At 53.6% G+C, this 18,642-nt stretch overlaps 2 protein-coding genes and 1 pseudogene across 2 annotated transcripts; 1 reads left to right on the plus strand and 2 right to left on the minus strand.

The window, feature by feature from the left end:
• The first annotated feature begins 957 nt into the window (after window positions 1–957).
• On the plus strand, window positions 958–2,995 carry LOC113147483 (tubulin alpha chain-like). Its single transcript, XM_026338225.1, has 3 exons — window positions 958–1,208; window positions 1,989–2,200; window positions 2,508–2,995. Exons 1-3 carry the CDS (start codon window positions 958–960, stop codon window positions 2,993–2,995), a joined length of 951 nt encoding a protein of 316 aa, XP_026194010.1.
• Window positions 2,996–3,139: 144 nt separating this feature from the next.
• Window positions 3,140–9,078, minus strand: LOC113147485. The gene is made up of 8 exons (XM_026338226.1): window positions 7,741–9,078; window positions 7,033–7,569; window positions 6,192–6,891; window positions 5,336–6,026; window positions 4,155–4,406; window positions 3,719–3,831; window positions 3,398–3,545; window positions 3,140–3,272 (listed from the first exon to the last, which is right to left on the minus strand). Exons 1-8 carry the CDS (start codon window positions 9,076–9,078, stop codon window positions 3,140–3,142), a joined length of 3,912 nt encoding a protein of 1,303 aa, XP_026194011.1.
• Window positions 9,079–14,041: 4,963 nt separating this feature from the next.
• LOC34618863 lies at window positions 14,042–15,297 on the minus strand (annotated as a pseudogene).
• Between the last annotated feature and the right edge of the window lie 3,345 nt (window positions 15,298–18,642).

Genomic DNA, 18,642 nt, shown 5'->3' on the forward strand with positions numbered 1-18,642 from the left:
TCTTTGCCCAGGCCTGTCGAGAATCTGTGTAGTCAATGGGGGTCCCGCCACGGTTTATCCTCAGTCTTTTGCAGATTAAAGGCCGCCTCCTTCGAGCCCTGCAGGCTGGCACCCTTAACCTCTACGAAATAGCTTTGCTACCAGGGGCCCTGCCTATCAAGAGCATATCAACCAGTGTATACCACAGTGCATTTGTTCTACAACCTAGCGTCTAGGTCTCAAAGCTACGTAGAGTACCCTTCGTTTGAGCCGATCTTTGGTGGGAGGGAAGCTGAGAGCGCGCTTCATGCGGCTGCGCAACAAAAATGAGCCGTTGCTCGTTGCCTGGCTTCATAGGCTGCACTAGAAAAACGGGACTCAGTGAGATCAGAGGCAATACTGGGACCAGCAGCACTAGGCATGGCAGCACCAGTGGTAGGCTCAGTTCCAGTCGCAGGTAATGCCTCCTTACACATGCCCGAAGTTGCATTTATCTCCTCCACGGGGCGCTACACGGGCCAACTGTATCCTTAGGGCTCAAGGGAGACACGCCGACTTCCCGACCCTTCCTCCCTAATCTTACTCTGCTCTTAGATCTGCTTAACCACCACTTGAAGGACTGTCCGAAGCGAAAGCGAATCCGTACGGCGTAGGCAGTGGAGAAAGAAGGGCCCCTCTTGGCATGCGACTAGCGCTCACTGGCAGCCTCGATCGATCTACGCCTCAATCTGTTCCCATGGGTTTGTACGCCCTCTATCTTGTTTAAATGTGATATTCAATGTTATTTTGAGGATTAATGCTTTTTTCTTGCGGTTCAGCTGCTGTTGCTGCCGCTGTTTCTTAAGCCCAGTGGTTCTTACCACTGGCCATTGGGTAACTTCCTGTGCATGGTATCCAGTTTTCGGCCATCCTCAGGGCCTCACAGAGGGTTTTCTTTGGGTTTCTTCAGAGAGTATCTCTGTAAACGTACACTTGCAAATGGTGCGTCAGGTTATCTGCCTGCATTTTGGCCAGGCAGGCCTTCGCACCGGATGCGCATTTTGGGATTTGTTGTTAGCTGAACAATGCCTTACTTACGAAGGGCGGCCTGGAATACCCTTGAAGAGACTGACTTGGGGCCAGCATAGCGACCACATGAATTTCATGAACACCAAAGAAGGGAAAGACGATGTCCCGCCATCGGAGGATTGTTTTTTCTCCGAGACAGAAAAAGGCAAAAAAGTCCCACGGTCAGCCTCAAGAGTGATCTCTACCTGTTTCCCCGCGCTGAGACTCTGTACGCGTGTCCATGTACTCCTACGGTTTAAACCAGCAGGAGCCCTTTAACTGTACACCTGAGCGATGCGAATGTTGAGCGTCCGATTCGTAGGTCTCCCGCCCTCATGGCAGATCCTTTCCTCACTGATTTCCGTTTCAATATTTATCCACGGATACAGCTAGGCAAAGGGGTATTAATGACTTCTGGAGGCATCCTAATGGTTCCGCTTACCGTTTCATTTCAGATGCGTGTGTCCATGTAGATGCTCATACAGAGTGTACATGAGCCCATCTGGAGGCTTATAGATGCACATTTAGAACCCGCGCGCATATATATATAAGGATATGCGTAGGAACGTTCACCTTAGCGACCGTTTATCCTTTTGCATATTCCCCAATAGGGTTTTTACGCAGACCTGGGGATAAACCCGCACGTGCACAGGTGCTCAGGCGAATGTCCGCACAGCCAAGGCCCTAAAAAATGAACGCCAATCCATACCAAGTGCTTGTATTCTTCCTTCAGTGTATCATTTCACGCGCTGTCTAGATGTGTACCCGCGTTATGTAGCTTTCATTGTCTTCCCCGTTGTACGCTTTCGTCTTTCTATCATCCTCTTGGTTTCGTCGGCCCTCTCACTTCTGACTCCCCTCTGTCCCCGTGCTTCTTGCTGCTGCACCTGTTTCTTGCCTGCCGAAGCTGCTTCAGCGGCATCTTTCCCTTTGATGCACCACTATTGTCGGCGTGCTTTCAGGTGTGCCATGCTGGATTTGGACTCTGAATGTCAGAGCGAGATTACCCGCAGCAGCTTGGGTCTCCTCTTTTCGCCTTCTTCTTTTGTAGGCGGTAAAGAGGACGGCTCTTGTTTGTTTCCTAGAGGCAGGCGACTTGCGTCCACCGACCCCATCAGGGGCCTCGCCGAAGAAGCACTAAGGATACAGCTGGAGGCAACAGACATGCCCGCAGGTACGCTCCATATAATCGGATAATGCCTTTTGAGCTAGGCAGATAATTGCGTTATCAGTTAGTTAAGTAGCTATTTAGACTTCATATGGTAGAGGCTCAACCTGTGAGAAACGGGAGCTAGGGAGTAGGCTCTAGTGAACGCTTATGAAGCTTTTACGCCTTAACCTTGACATCTTTTGGCCGCTAGTTGCTCTTCTCCATCTTACACCTGGGCAAGGCTCTATCCTTTCTAGAGCTCATATCTGTATTGCCTCCGTATGGTCAGGAGCGTGTAATCATAGTCTGCGGCTGCTCTGGGAGTTTTCAGGGGTACTGTGCATGCGTTCTCTGGGAGGGGGTGCCGGTTCTGGATTTGGAGAAGAATTACTTTCTCTACTCTCTGTTGAGGCCCCCAAGGTCTCGGTGCTGGAGAATCTGTTGTGGCCAGCTACCTATTGTCCTTCCTACCCAGGTGGCCAGACAGCTAGCCGTCTGGCAAGCCAATCAGCTAGCTGTCTGGAACCGTACAATGCCCTACTCTCAGTAGATGGAATTATAGAAAGGGGTGGGGGGGCGCTCCTCATGGATAACGCAGCTCTCTCTGGCCTCATTAGATCGACTGTTGCCTCCGTCCATCCCTTCATTGCGGATATCAATCAGGTCATAGCACAGGCCCTTGCCAGTAAGTACCACACCACACTTGACTGGTGTGTCTCTCCCTTTGAAATGTACTCTATCACAGAGGTCCCCACAGTGCCTGTGTGGATCCCTCGCTTTGATAGGCACATAAATGGCATCTCATGCAGGGCGCCATAGAAGTGAAGCCATCAATTTCTAGCCTCCCCCTGCATGCACTTCTGTTATGCCTTTCACATGGGGATTATGCATGAGGGCTGCACTACGCCTTGGAATTTAAGAATTTGTTGCTGCCTGCTGGTGTGCGCTTTTCATGTTAAGGCATTACGTTGTCTCTTCGCTTCCCGTCAGCATCGACATGCGACTTGTCGGGCCTGCTATCGAATGCGATTCCTCTGCCGGCCCTATCCTTTCTCTCTGCCTCCTATGCTCCCATTGTTTCAAAAGCGCGTCTTCCCTACGTGAAGACCTCCACACGAGATATTACGCTAGAGGTTTTCAAGCAAAAGCAGAGCCTCTTCTCCACTCTCTATGCCGAGGGGATGTTCCTGACAGCTAATCTTTTCTACAGGTTATGCATACCTTGTTGTTGCTGTTATGCGAAAGACTGCAGATGCTTTTCGTTGCCCCTCTTCCAACTCTTTTTTGGTGTTGCGGTTACTGCTGTACTGCTGCTGTTGCCGATTTTGTAGAGGTACACGGTTACCTTTGCTTTCTGCATTGCCAGAAGCTATAAATGTCCCTCTGGCAGGAGCTTTTTGTGTTTATAGGACATACGGGCTAGCATATGTGTATTCATGTGCGTTTGTGGCTTCCACAGAGGCCCCATCACCCCTAGTGAGGTCCAGGAGTCGATCCGTGCCATAAAACATCACAAGGAATATACCTTTGTTGACTGGATACCGACAGCGTTCAAGGCCTCTCTTTGCTCCCAGCCGCCTCTTGGATCTGATGAGGGCCCCTTGGGGGCTACCAGCAGGGCGTGCTGCCTCGTAGCGAACCACACAGCCAATGCTCTGCAGATCCAACGGACTTTGCAAGATGCTCAAAAAATGCTCGCCAAAAGGGCCTTCGTCTTCAGGCAAATTACTAGGCCTAGCCTCCAAACGCTGTAGATCCTGCGGCTTCCTAAGAGCACCTGCGTGCAACGTACGAAAATACGATTGCTGGAATCTGTGGTCTCTATTGCGGCTGGTGCTGGTGCTGCTCCGGTCGACGGTGTATTTTCAGGTACGTGAAGGAGGGTTTGGAGGAGGGCGAGTTTAGTGAGGCTCTGGAGAAAACTCAGTCTTTGTTGGACGCTTACCGGGAGGCAGAGGTGGTGTATGAGTATTATTACGTTGAAGACGAAGAAGCGGAGAACCAGGGCGAATCAAAGGCTGGAGTACACGCGAAGTCAGCAAGTAAAGCTGAGGTAACACAGGCAAGGCCATACCTGTTACTGTTGCTACTGCAGCTGGTGCAACGGACGCTCTGGGGGGCTGAAGCACAAATAACAGCAGTGCTGGCTGCTTCCAACACATACGCGATATCAGCAACAGCAGCATCGCAAACAGCTGTATCAGTTCTGCCAACTGCACCACCCCATGCCCTGCGATATTCCGTGTTTGCAGATCTCGGACGCTGCCACCGTTGTGGACGAAGACGAATCCCCCAAATCTGCCCTTTTCGCCGGCGACACATCTACAAAGGCGGCGAATGTCTAAAAGCTGTGCCGGTAGTGCGAGCTTCGTAGCTGTAGTATAGTAGTTCATGCTGGATTGGCAAGAACGGCGTCGCGTACTTCTATCGCAGTGTGTCTGTCATGCCTCCTCCTGGCATCGCTCCAGTGGTTGCTTTGGTGCGTCCACCACGCTTTGCCGCCCAAGTTGTAGCTGTCTCTTCTCCTGCTGCCGCTTGTATCGTAGGGTAATTGATGTGAAAGCGGTTTCGTTTTTTTGAGGGACGTTTTGGGATTCCGCAGCACCGGTGGCCACAGCAACAGCAGCCACGGCAGCACTATCAGATGCATTTGATGTACGTTACACTCGGGCATTGCTAGGCGCAAGAAGCATCAATGGCCCAATACCCTTAGCGGGGGCACCCTTCTTCGTGCGTTTGCTTGTTTGTCGTATCAGCTGATGCTGCTATTATTTCTTATCATTGATACGGCTTTGCTGTCAATGGCGCTTCCTTCCGCTGCTGCGCCCAGAGAAGGCCCATTGGTTCTTTATTTGAATATACTCAACTTATTGTACATTATGATACTCGGCTTGTAACCCTTCAAGCCAAAGTCTTTGGCAAACGCAGCTACGAACATCGTAGACAACTAGGCCTTTGCAGGGGCCTCAAGCGATGCTGTCATTGAGATTAAATATTGCAAGGTGGTTTTGCAGCATTAATCTTAGGCCCGCCCAAAGCCCAGCCTTACCCACTGGGCAGTACACCTCTTGCAGTTACAACTACAAAAAGCATTACTAGTGTTGTCGCTGACTGTGCTTGTTGCTGGTAAACCCTACTACAAGGGCTTCTTCTCCTTACCAGCAGGGAGGCCAGATGCTGCTGCTAAAGGAGAAAAACCCCTCCGTCTGCAGGTGCCTATGAACCTCAGACAGCAAAATATAGGGAGGCTGTGAAGGGGCCACAGCAACAGCCGCTGCTGCTGAGTATGCTCTTTGGCCGTGCAGCGAAGTGTCTGACGGTCCCCCCCCTGCAGCTGCATCATCAAAATCTAAACCGGCGGAAACAGCTGCCCCTGTTGCCCCGGTTTCCTGCGATTGCATTGCAGGGTGCAACGGTTCCAGAAGTAGCTGCATCTGCAAAAGCAGCTCGCACCGCCGCAATTGCAGCAGCCGCACGCTACAAGAGAGCATCATATAACAGCAGCAGAAGCAGAAGTAGCAGAAGTGTACAACAAGCAGCAGCCGGTTAGGGGCCCAACCTGCAGTGATACCCCGAGAACACAACAGCAGCACCGTTGCATCGAAGTGGTGCTGCAGTAGCTGGTCGCACAGCCGCACGCTGCGCAGTAGGGGGCCCCCTACCAAGAGGGCATGAAGTGATAGGGGGGCCCCCATGCTACTGCACAGCAGCAGCAGCAGCACTCCGGCGGTGCCTGCAGGGACTGCGGGATCGTCTCCACCAGGGGGTCCCGAGTAGGTGAACGGCTCGTCCACTGTGTATTGGTGCTCCGACTGCTGCCTTAGTGTAGCCGCGGAGCGTGGCTGCCACGCTGCAGTCAAGAACATTGGACACAAACGCAAAGTGCAATGCCTAAGAGTAGCTGATGGCTGCAGGAACAACAGTAGCACCACACACTGCGGGAGCGGGTGCGATGCAGATCACAACTTCGGCATCGGCATTAGGCGCAGCAACAGCAGCAACTTGATAAGCTCACAGCACGCCACGGTGCTCCGGAGGCAGAGCAAGCTGCAAACTGGCAGGATTAGCTGTAGCAGCGAGAAGAAAGGGGGGGCACATAGCACCAACCGAAGCAATATCTCGGCCACAGGCAGCTCTATAAACCATATATCCACACCTGGAGCCCCTGGATTTCTCTTAGGGGGCCCTTCACTCCTGTGGGGACTATGGAAGAGCGTTTCTATGGTAGCCAGCAGTCCTTGCAAAGACGCGAGGCTCAGGCATCCACCAACAGCTACGAAAAGTGTATCCAGGAAAGGGACAGAGAGACACAAATACAGGGTTGCCTGTAGCAGCACCAGCAGCGATATAAGAATCAGCAATAAAAGTCCGCCCTCGCCCATTAGGAGCAGCTCCCCCGGAGCCTTCTGCACCAAAGATTCTTCCTCGTGCAGCCTTTCTTCCAGTTGCTGCTGCTGCGCAATAAGGGTGCTTATGAAGGGGTGGAGAACTAGCAAAAGCTTCGCCAAGTGTGTAAAAATGGCAACAAAAGCAAGTAGGAGCTGTTGCTTGCGGCTTATATGCACTCCACTGTCTGTGACAGCAGCAAATCCTCTTCCGCGGGGGCGCAGCAGCAGTATAAGCAGCCGCTTCAGCAGTAGAGAAAAACCAATGCGTTTCACTGGGAACCCTTCCTGCAGCAGCTCCCACTGTTGTCGCCTCAGAGCATCAAGCAGCTTCTGATGAGGCCGTTCAATAAAGATCGGTAGCTGCCCCTGTTGTGAAGCCTTTGGTCCTAGCCGCCGCGCTTGTTGCTGCTGGTGGGAAGTGTCGGCTGCCGCTGTTGCCGAGTGCCTCCTCTTCCTGAGCGGTGGCACCCATAAGGTTCGTGAAGCGAGGCAAGAGAGCTCGTGGGGGAAAAGGTCTCCCGGTTGCTTGCTTTTTTGTCCATTCATCTGTGCGGTCGGTGCTGCCAATGGTGCCGTGTAGATAGCGGCTGGTGCCGGATTGAACGTGTCCAGTTGCAGCCAGCCGAGAGGTATTTTAGAGCAGCTGCCGCTTTGGGCTGTTCCCGCCGTCGGTGCAGTTTCCGCTAGACCCTGGCATGCGTCGTAAGGCTCCAGTGCAAAAGCAGCGCCCCCATCCCTGCAAGGTGCGTGTCCGTGCCTGTGCATGGTGCAGGACTGGGCAAGGTCGAGAGTCTGCTCAGGGCCTCTGGGCGAGAAGCCTCCTGTGGCTAGTCTCGGAGCCTTTTCAGGGCGTCGACCGAAGGTAAGAAGCGCCCCGTCTATCATTTCCTTTCCTGGACTTGCCGGGTCGTCTCCGCGCTGTTGCTGCGGCTTGTATTGTGGAGCCTGCTGGGAGTGCGCTGGGGGATGCCTGGACTTTCCACGGCTGAGAAGATCTTTGGGATCCTCCCGGTAAGGGAAACAGACTTGCGATATGGAGGCAGGAAAGGAATCCTGTGCTGTGAATGTTTGCGATTCGCTTTCCGTGGGTCCCCTAAGGCCAGAAAGGGAACCCGACTCAACAGCGGCGCTTCGTGCAGGAAGCTGCACAAGAAGCGACTTTTGCTGCGGCTGCTCTTCCGGCTGCTCTGGCTGTTGCTCCCCTTGTTTCTTAGAGCATGAGGGAACTGTAGAGCGTCTGCGTCCTCTGAATGCCCTTAGAGATGCTAAACGCTCCCCAAGTCTCTTGCTAAAAGGTAGAGGGAACTGCTGATCTGCTGTTGTTGCGGGTGCCACAGTTGTCGCTGCCCTTTCTCGTATTGGAGTCAAACGATTTTTTGCTGGGCCGTTTGCTCCAGTTCTTACTGCAGAGGGCGGCAAAATGACAGATCGATAGTTCCTAAATAGATTGTGTTGGTCCTTTCCCTTGTGTTGTCTTTTCCATCTACTGAGTGTGAAGGCCCTGCCCAAGGGGGGTGCCTTTGGCTCCTCTGTAACGGCGCCTGTTGCCAGATCTGATACAGCGGAAGCCTGCTGATCCTCTTGCTGCTTTGTGCGCAGCATAAAGAATCGCAGAGGGCCGTGAGTCATAAAGCGCTGTAGAGGCCTCTTGTATGCCGGTTGCTGCACCTCGGATACGGTGGATGCGGAGTGACCCCTTCCGCCTGCTGCTGCTGACGTAACCGTAGCCGCTGGAGAGGCTGTGTCCTGGGTGTGAGCCTCCGCGACATCTGCTGGAGCCGAGTAGAAGGATGCTTCATTGCTTATGAGGCTACTGAGGGTTTGAATGTCCAGTAGGTTTAGAAGGAAGGCCTGCTGTCGTTCTCTAACAGCCGCAGCCGCTGCTGCAGCAACTGCCGTAGCATCTTCTGCATCACCAGTCGAAGAACTGCCCATGTGGTTTCTTAGTTGGTGGAGTTCTGCTGCAGCAGGAAGTCCAGGCTCTTCGAAGCAGCAGGCTGGCGGGATTCCCACTCCATCCCTCCTTGTTGGGACGCCATCAGCACCAGTAGCAGGACAGCCCGTAGCACAAATGGCAGCGCGAATCTGTCGAGGAACATCTGTGGCTACAGTGAGGACTTCTCGCTGATGACAGCTGGCGTCTTCCTTCTCAGCCAAGACACACTGGTGCATCTGAAGTGGCCTTAGGCATATCCAAGTCAAATTCTTTAGCAGAAACGGACAAAGCAAGGTCCCCTGGGAGCTACCTCCATGAAGCAGCAAAGCCATCCTAAAAGCAAGACCAGGGATATCTATAAGAAAGAACCCCACTATAAATGCGTGCTTCGCCGTAAGAAACATGTCCGATCCTACAGCCGGCTTGCCACTCGGCACCCAGTAACGTCTCCTGTCAGGACCGCGGCCTAATGTGCCCCCCGTAGTCCCTTGAGAGCTATTAGGAGGTCCCCTGGCATGCAGGTCTGTGGGGAACGCGAAGCCGAGCAGAAACACTGCGGTAGGCACCAGTACTAGCATACAGCTGGCAAAAGCCAAGAGGGACCCGTGGGAGACACCTTGGGGCCCTCGCAAGCTGTATTGTAAGACTGCATGCACAGAAAGCAGACAGAACCAAGGAGAAGGTAGCAAACGTCAGTATAGCTGGCTTGCCGGCCGAATATTAGCCAGCATACATGGTCACTGGCACGCTGCTAGAGTAAAGAACTGGCTCGCGAGCTAGTCCGTTGCCGCGCCAAAAATCTGTCCCTCTGGCTTAATACGTGGAAAGTTACTCAGTATCCTATAGACAACCGGCAAGACGTCTGCTGCTTAGTTTGTTCGCTAGGGGCTTGGGTCCATTCGCGAGCGTAGCGTATTTTTTGAATGTGTCCCATTTAGAGTTCGACCCGATTTCAGAGGCCCAGCTACGGCAAGATAAGGCGAAGCAAGGGTGATTCATAGTAAATCTCCTTGAGCCATCAGGTCTCGAGGGTGCCTGCAAACCTAGTGCGGACGAGAATGTAGCCGACAAGTCAAGGAGGTCGATGGTCAGCATCACCGTGAGATTGGCAAGGGTCATAAGGCGATTTGCGGAGGCACCTTCGAGGTCTCTCAGCGCGCCAACACCATTCCGGCGGTCATGAATGGGCTCTATGGGGCCCCCTGGCGAGGCCTCTGAATAGAGGTACGCGTAGGCGGCGAAGGATAGAAACACAGCAGGAGTCAGGAAGACGCAGCAGCTGACCATATGTATGCCTGAAGGGGACAGCAAACGGGAAAGAGGCGGAAAGCCGTGGTGTTAAAGCCCTGTGCATAGAGATCTGTTCTTAGAATTTGGCGTTTAGGGACTTTTCATGTGGGGGTCGTATGGTTGGGAGACCATGCTTAGACGCGGCACTATCAGATGTGTCTCACTAGCTCGATCTGCCATGGGGAAAACGAGGAAGAGGTGAGAGAATCGGTGTGCCTGTGGAGGCGCTCTCGAGGCCCGCCAAACACCCAGCACGAAGAGGCAAGCTGTGAGCTTGACGGCAAGGAGGCAACTGTGGAGCAGCCACTGCAGAGAGCAGCGGGTCCCTAGGCGGCTGGTGGCCACATACGCTGGGAGCGAGCAAGTGAAAAAGCCTGCGGCCATGAGAAAAGCAGCACAACAGAGACATAGAGAGAGAGAGAGAGAGAGAGAGAGAGAGACAGACAGACAGACAGACAGACAGACAGACACACACACACACACACACACACATACACACACAGACAGGTCTTTATGCCTTGGAGGGCCGTATGAGGGTGCGTGGAAGACCAAAGCAGCTTTGCAGGCACGTAGAGGTTTCAGATTGCGCGCATTGAGACGTGTGGTGGCTTCCGGCGTGGAAGCGAAAATCAGAAATATTGTATGAGAAAGGAGAGATATGCAACAGAGAAACCATAAAAAGTGGCCGTGCAGAAGGTGCACCACCTGAAACATGCAGGCGGCAGCAACACGAAACGGGAGCCTAGCTTCTCTACTGACCTAGGGCGCCGTCGAATATGAGGAGGATGATCAGGTAGCTTCTGTCTCCCCATGCGAAATCTGGGTCTCTTCGGCTGTCTGCGAAGAGCAGCAACAGAGTCAGCGCTAGCTGCTGCAAAAGCGCTAACCAAAAGGGAAGCACTGCAGGCAGTGGCTGCAGCAGCTGCAGCAGCAACTTTTCCATGCTGTGCCGTTTCATTTTCCATCATCAGCATGGCCATCGACGGCTTGAGGTTTTACGGCCCCAGAGTCCGCGGCGAGGGCACTGAAACCGACGGAAGCAGAAGCCATATAAACGCTCACACAGACTAACAGGAAATATCTGAGTTTCTTACGGGGCCTTACGGGGGCCCCCAGCTACGCAAGATCCCCCGTCTCTAGGCAAGCCTGCAGGGAAGTCGGGGAAGCGGTCCCTGTTGGTCGTTTGGCTGGCTGTACTAGGTATGTAGGAGTGTATGCTTCCACATGGCTAGTTCTTTAATGGTGGATTATTCTATTTGCGTCCGTTAAACTTGTTTAGAGAGGAGGAAAGAGCAAAAAAGCCACAAGGACCGTGTCGAGCGAAGGGTCAGGTCACCTGAGCGAGCCGATAGATCCCACCAAACACCCTAGCCCAAGAGAAAAGAGCGAGATGTTTTTCTCCCTCTTTGTTCATCAGGAATTTATAAATGGATTAGTAAAGGCGTTGTGGAGAAAACACACACGGAGGGCAGGAATCTACAGGTTCTCAAGCGAAGAGGGAGAGGGGCGCCAAGGCCGAGGAATGCAATGTCGAGATATACTTAGCTAGCCGTGGAATGGGATAGTGGCGCTCAGGCATGCAAGCATAAAGGTATTAGGACACCATCTGGTACGGAATAGCACGCAGAAGGAGATGGCGGCAACACGGACATACAGGGAGTGAGTGAGATGCCCCGCCGCCTGTGCGGGAAGAAGGAAACGCTTCTTTCCTCTGCCCCCACACTTTAAGGCCGACAGACATGCGGCTACACAAGGGAATACGGTACATCTTAAGCTAGCGTGAGGTGGGTAGAACGCTCTTGAAATGCAAAGGGATCAAGTATATACAACATCTAGGTAGCAGACGCTCAGCAGACCCGAAGGGAGATTTCGATGCAGATACTCGTCCAAGGGAATGCATAGATTTTTCGGGGGGAGCGGAGGGGGAAGAGGGGTTCTAACCCTTTGGCATATAGGTAACTGTACAGTAGTCAGGACCGCTTGTCCCGTAAGGGATGCATGCGAATTCATGCACAGATGGCACAATGCAGCAAGTTCCATAAAAGAAAGGTCAGGGGAATGTCAGGAGCGCCATCCAGCTTGATCATGCAGGCCCGAGAAGGATTTGTGCATGTAGACTGCTTCCGCAACGCGCCACATGAGGCGTTCTACTCGTATTTGAAGGTTAAGTGGCGATGCCGAGATCCTTGCTGCCTCCATTGCTGCTGGCGCTGCTAAGGGTATCAGATAAGTGATTGACCACTTGCTGCTTCTGCTGCCGCACATATCGGCTCCAGGTGCCTGTGCCTGCCTCTAGTTCTTACCAGAAATGAAGACTCGCTGTGGGGTCCTTGGCCGATATCCGCTGCTGCAGCCAGGGCTCAATCCCCCCACCCCCCAAAGTGAAGATACGGGCGTAACCGAAGTTATTGCGTTATCCGAAAGGCTAAACCCAGATAGGCTCAAATACGTTTGGCCATTTTTAGCCGGTTGTGAACCTCTGAGCATATCTATGTATACGTACTTACCTACCTCCGTTCAAATGTATTCGTTCAATACGCACATATGATAGAGACTAGCCGACTGGATATATATAAATATATATACTATACGCATATGTAAAGGCAGAGACATTTGCTCGCATGCGCCCCCTCGATGAGACGCACCCCAAAGTTGGTTCATGACTCAGTCTCGTGGCATCGGTCACAGCGAGCAGATGCAAGCCCGAGTGTACTTCGGGCTGCTTTCTCAGGGAAGGTGTAGCTAGCTGTTAGTGCTGTCAATTCTGCTGCTGCGCCAGCAAGTGGTGCTGCAGCAAGAAGCAGGAAGTACGCGGTGGTACGGGGCCTGAGTCGAAGACCAGGCCCCGTAGTCTGCTATGGCTGTAAATCCAAGTATATATGTATATGTATGTATATATGTATACAAATATATATATAGTTGCTATATCAGTATATACCTACTTAGTATAGCAGTTTGTGCGAGGAGAGAGGGCCCCCGACCAGGGGAGGCCCATAAAATGAAACCGCAGCAAAAATAGCTGGGTTGTCGCTGTGTGCTGGTGCAGAAGCAGCTGGTGCCGCTGCTGCTGCAACAGACGCTGCCTGGCCGTTGCGCGCTGTTGCTTTTGTTGCTGCTCCTGAGTTCGCTGTCTGGCCTATGCGTTGCTGCTGCTGTTGCTGCTGTTGCTGCCGCCGTTGGGATATCTAGACATCCCGAATTTTTTCTTCTGCTGTGGCAGACTATAGGTACCCCGGCGGGGGCGCGAAGGTCGCTGTACTGGTTGCTGCTGGTGGTTATGTTGCAACAACTTTCTCAGCAAAAACGAGGCGTGATGTGATGAAGGCTACGGATGACGAGGATGAGGAGGCGCTGCTGTGCTCTGTGCTGCCTGCAGCAGCAGCAGCTGCCGAGTCCTTGATTATATATAAATATATATATCCCTCTTGCAGCAGGTGTTTTTGTAGCACAGCCGCTGCTGGTTCAACCGTCACTGCTGCCGCTCCTGCTGTTCGTGCTGCTAGAGGAAAGCGGCGTGATGCTTTCTACGAAGAGGATGGGTGTTGATGAATACTGCGGCGGGAGAAAAGATGAGGCGACTTGTGCGTGACGGCATGGGTTGCGCAGGGCAGGGAAGGGGGGCGGAGCGAACCATGGTGAGCACATGGAAAAGCACCAGAAAGGGTCAGCTCGGACTGTAGCACCAGCACTCTTCCTGAAGTTGCTGCTGCCGTTGCCACTATAACTGCTGCTCCCCGAAATTTCAGCCGCAGCGGCAGAAGAGCAGTGCCGGACTGAGACGGAGGGAGTCGGCGCTCTCACTACTCGTCCTCGGGGGCCTTAGTAGGTGCCACGCATCATCCTTCCTCCTTCGGCAGCAACAGCTGCGACTCTTTCTTCTGCTCTCCGCCTGGCCGATGCTGCAGAAGTGTGGGAACGGCTTCCAGCTGGATGGCAGCACGGTGGCGATGCTATCCCCTTCTATGAGCTAGAGCCGTTGCCTGAAGCCCTATTTATGTATGTGGCCTTGCTGCTGCTGCTCCAGTGTGTAGGTGTATGTGTAAGTGTAAGTGGATGCATGTGTGTAAGTGTATGCATGTATGAATATGGGTGTGCGTACATATGTATAGACGCTGCTGTTGCAGCAGCAGTAACAGCTGCTGCTGCCGGTGCAGAGACAAACGGAGAGGCTTGCGAGTGGTGATGTCGGGGAGGAAGGCGCTGCTGTAAAGTGAAAGAAGGCAGCCCCTGTCGTAAGCATTCAGGGTGCCGCTATGGTTGCTGCTGCCATTCGGGTGGTTCTGCTGCAGCTATACATGTCTGATAGCTTCTGCAGCTGTAACGCGTTGAAGCGCTTCCCAGGGTTATTGAAAGTGAGGCTGCGACTGCGTGGCATACGGAGGCATACGTTGAGCAGTATATCCGCCTGCCGCTTCCGCTGTCGTGTCTGGACTCTTCTGCTGCTGTGCAGCTTTAGGTGCAAGCACGGCAGCATCGGCAACGCAGTACTGCTGCTGCTGCTGCGGCTGCTGATGCTGCCGCTCCTGCTGCGGCGGCTGCTGCTGCTGCTGTAGCTGTTGCTGCTGCTGCTGTCTCTTCGTCGAAGACTGTTGGGACGCCGTGGGTGACAGAAGGTGAACGGCGGCATGTCTCTCCTCGCCCTTCTTAATAGACACATTGAGCCGCTTGTTGCTGACGAGGCAGTTATTCATCGCATTGACAGCGGCGGCCGCAGAAGCCGTATTCGCGTATGAAACAAACCCGAAACCCTTGTTTCTTCCGCTTTCTCTATCGATGGCAACGTGGCAGGAGACTATAGCACCGAATCCTCCAAAAGCCTCCAGCAACTGCTGCCTTCCCCACTCCCTCGGAATGTGAAATACGAAGATGTTTGCTCCCGGAGGTCCGGTCGGCTCGCTCCCGCCTTGCAGAGGTGCCCCCCGTAAGCCCCCTCCTCCACTGCAGAGCGCGTCAAACTCTGGGGGCCTCTCCCACGTTGTGATGTTTTCAGCCTCATTGTGGTAATACGGCATGCAGTCAGATGTGAAATACTCTCTCCAGGGGCCTGCCTGCCGCGGGTTGTAATTTTTTGCGGCTGCTGCAGCGGCCGCTGCGACGGGCGAGAGACGCTGCTGCTGCTGCTGCTGCTGTTGCTGCTGCTGCTGCTTCACCTTCGTCTCCGCGAAGCGGACATCAACAGGCCTGCTACAGCCCGCAAATGTATGCCTCCCCGAGAGAGAACGAATGGCGTAGAGCGCCTCTTCTTTGTACCGATACTTGACGAAGGCACAGCCCTTGCCCCCACCGCTGCCGCTATCCCGCAAGACAAAGACCTCGTCAACGGTGCCGTAAGAGCTGAAAAACACCTTCAGCTCGTCTTCTGTCGCATTGCGCGGGATCGAGCCAACAAATAGCTTCGCCTTGTCAATTCCTCCGTCAGCCGCCGCAGCGGAGAGACCAATGCGTGCAGCCTCACCGGAGGCATACTTCACTGCCAAAGGGGGGGCCCCCTCTTCAAGAGCCCGCATGCCATGGAGGGCCCTAATCGCTGCGTCCGCAAACGCGAGGGAACCTGAGCAGAAAATAGGAGAGAGGAAGAAACATACACATACACATAAACATAAACATACACATAACCACATACATACACATAACCACATACATACACATAAACACATACATACACATAAACACATACATACACACACATAAACACATACATACACACACACATAATTACATACAGGCGCCACTATACAGAAGGCTTTCGCGCGCATGCAATCACGATTATAAACAAATGGGATGCAACAGCAGTGAGACAGCCTCAAAGGTCTCTATAGATAAAGGCACGGAGCACACCACAGACGAAGAGGCAAAGATGGACCCCTCCCACTCCCCCGGAAATGGGCAAACAAAACGAAACAAAAAGCAGTGAATCAAACGGCGGCACCATACCCCCGAGAGCAACTGCAAGAAAGTTTCACATACCATACACACACGGCGTAAAGCAGCTCGCCTAGGAGACTGTAATATTTTATACAGGCTAACTACGGAGCCACACGACTGACCACCACAAACGACACATAGTGTATCCACAGAAGGAGGCATGGAAGCCTATATAGTATAGCCTTCCTCCCCTTTCCCTCGCAAGAATTTGATGTGTGCGAAGTATTCCCTTCCCTTCCCCCCAGGCACTCCCACAGATGAGAAAGGCTCGGGCAAAATGTTAGAGGTGTGGTGGCTTCCTACTCATTCTAACAAAGGCGCTATTCCTGTGTTTCATGGTATTTTTCTCGCGGATAACTGAGCAGTCTGTAACTATGCCAAACTCGGAGAAAAGGTCTCGCAATTGATCCTCCTGCACCGACTGTGGCACACGGCCTACGAAGAGCTTCACCTCCACAGGAGGCGCCTTGTGCGGCAATGGAAAAGGCAGCTGTTGCTGCTGCCTTTGAGGTTGCGTTTGCTGCTGGCTATCCTGAGAGACTTTCGTGGAGTTCAGCTGTTGCTCGGACCGCTGCTGGGGTTTCTGCTTCTGAGGAGATGCCTGCTCCTCTTCTTGCAGATTCTCCTGCATCCCATCGCAGGACGAAGATTTCTCCTCCTGCTTTTGTTGCTGCTGCTGCAGCCCTTCTTGCTGATCTCCGTCTTCCTGATCAGTCCGCTTGAGGCTCTTGCCGTAGGCGTCGGAGATAGCCTCTGCACCGTGCTGCTGCTGCTGCCCCTCCTCCTCCTGCCGGCCCTTCAGATGCAGCATCTGCTGATGCTCCTCCTGCCCTTCCCCTTGCAACCCATCTGCTGCTGCAGCTGTTGCTGCCTTAACCGTGTGTTCAGCGCTCATGGCGGGGGGCTAAAAAGGCGAAGGGTTGCCTGCGTTGATGGTTCCGGTGAATTCCGCAGGTGGTGCTGTACTGCAGCAAATACAGCACAAATCAGTTGCGCTAATAAGCTGCAGATGTTATTTGCGCCACTAATACTCCCTCCGCGGGACTCCCGCTGCACTGCTGGTGCTGTCGACGGTGCCAGGTCAGGTGTCTGTCGTTCTCGCGTTTGCACTGCTGATGCCGCCGCCGCAGCTGTTGCTGCTGCCACTGCCGGAGCCGTTACTGTGGGAGCTGCTGCAGCTCCCACTGCGGCTTGCAGTACATTTGAAGCCCCTGAGGTAAATACACATCAGTAAACGGGAGGCACTGTGGCTGTCTGCGTCTTGTGCCCCAAGCGACTGTCAAACATGACGAGCAAATTACTCAAGCCCCCGAGTTCGCACAGCAGGGAGTCCCTCTCACACAGCAGTCAGTCAGTGCTCCGGTATCAGGTTCACGAGCGGCTGCAAAAGATGATCGCCCGTCGTTGTGTCTAGCAAGACTCTTGCTGCACCATTTGACCCCCTAAGTGCCTCAGGAAAAGCTAAACTCAATTTTAAAGGCGAGATGCATCTCAGGGGTTGCAGGGCCCACACCCGATCCGCAGGTGCCACGAGCTCCTGCTGCAGCTGCTGCCGCTGGTGCTGGTGCAGTTAATTCGCATTGCGCCGCAGCATCAAAGGAAATATAATCTCTTTCCCGCACAACAACAGAAATAGCACCAACAACGGCGCCAACAGCAGCAGATGCAGTTGCGGCAACTCGGTATATTAGGCCTGTTCCGAGCACGCGACACTGAGACCTGCCTATACACCCCAAATCTTGGCGCTGCTCACCTTGGCTCAGTTTGCTGCTAGTCTCCCCTGCACTAAAGGGCTCTGCATGAGGAAAATGCGCTGTGAGGTACGAAGTTTACTACTGTGTTACTGGCGCGGCTGCTGCTCTGTTGCCGCTGCCGCCGCAGCAGCAGCAGCAGCGCCGCGGTCCCCGTGCGCCGCTGCCGCTGCTGCTTTTTTCTCCTGCAGCTGCAACCGCGCTAGTAGCGCATGCAGTCACGCTACACAAAAGCCTTTATTAGTGCAAGGTGGCCGAGAAGAGCAGCAAAACCGGCTGCAGCAGCAACGCCAGCAGCAGCAGCAGCAGTCCGCTGCGGTGCGGTATCACTACACGGCACCGCAAGGCCCTCCACAGTAATCGGGTCGCTCGCTTCCCTGTTGTGCCTATTTCGCAACAACTCGTACATAGAGACAAAAACAGCCGCAGCGAGGGAGTAGGGGGCCAAATTCATGCCAAGACACCCCAGATAATCACGCATGCCTGTGCCTTCCCCCTAACGGGCGCCACGCAAAGCAGCTAACGACAAAACAAGGCGCACTACGCTACATTCTACTCATCTGGAGCCTCCGTGGGGTCCCTTAAGTAGTCTAGAGGGCTCCAAGTGCAGCTGAAAGGTCCCCGTAGGCGGCCACGCAGATTCTGACGGGCTCTTAGATAAGCCTTACTTTAGGTGACCCTACAGGCCGCAACAGGGGTTTGGCCAGGCCATAGAGATAGCTAATGGGCATCCCCAGACCCACAATTTTAGAAAGGGAGAAGGCGTAGTGGTCCCCCGAGGTAGATCAGTTGGGGCATCCCTGCACGGGTTATTGGTGCACCAGACAAGGGGACTTGCAAAGGGACACCAGACCAGGAGGGCCGGGAAGTGCGCAAGCGGTACTTTTTTCTCTGCCACCTCTATGGTCGGTGCAGCGTGCTGCTGTTCCTGAATTTGCCCCTGCTGCAGTCTGTCCTGTCTCCACTAAAAGGGGATAGTTGAGAATGGGAGACTCGGTGGTTGCTGACATAAAGAAGTATCGCCAGGTTCACGGAAAGGTGCGGTGCCCCTATTTTAGAGGCTGGCTCTAGAAAAGTTGCTTCCTCCTTTGCTGCTGATATCCCTAACTTTCTTGCTGCAATTAAGCCCTTCGCCCTGCCTCCATTCCCGCCCTTCTGCTGCTGCAACTGCAAAGG

Source organism: Cyclospora cayetanensis, unplaced genomic scaffold (assembly GCF_002999335.1).
Source record: "Cyclospora cayetanensis isolate NF1_C8 unplaced genomic scaffold, CcayRef3 CcayRef3_contig_24, whole genome shotgun sequence".
Lineage (NCBI taxonomy): Eukaryota > Apicomplexa > Conoidasida > Eucoccidiorida > Eimeriidae > Cyclospora > Cyclospora cayetanensis.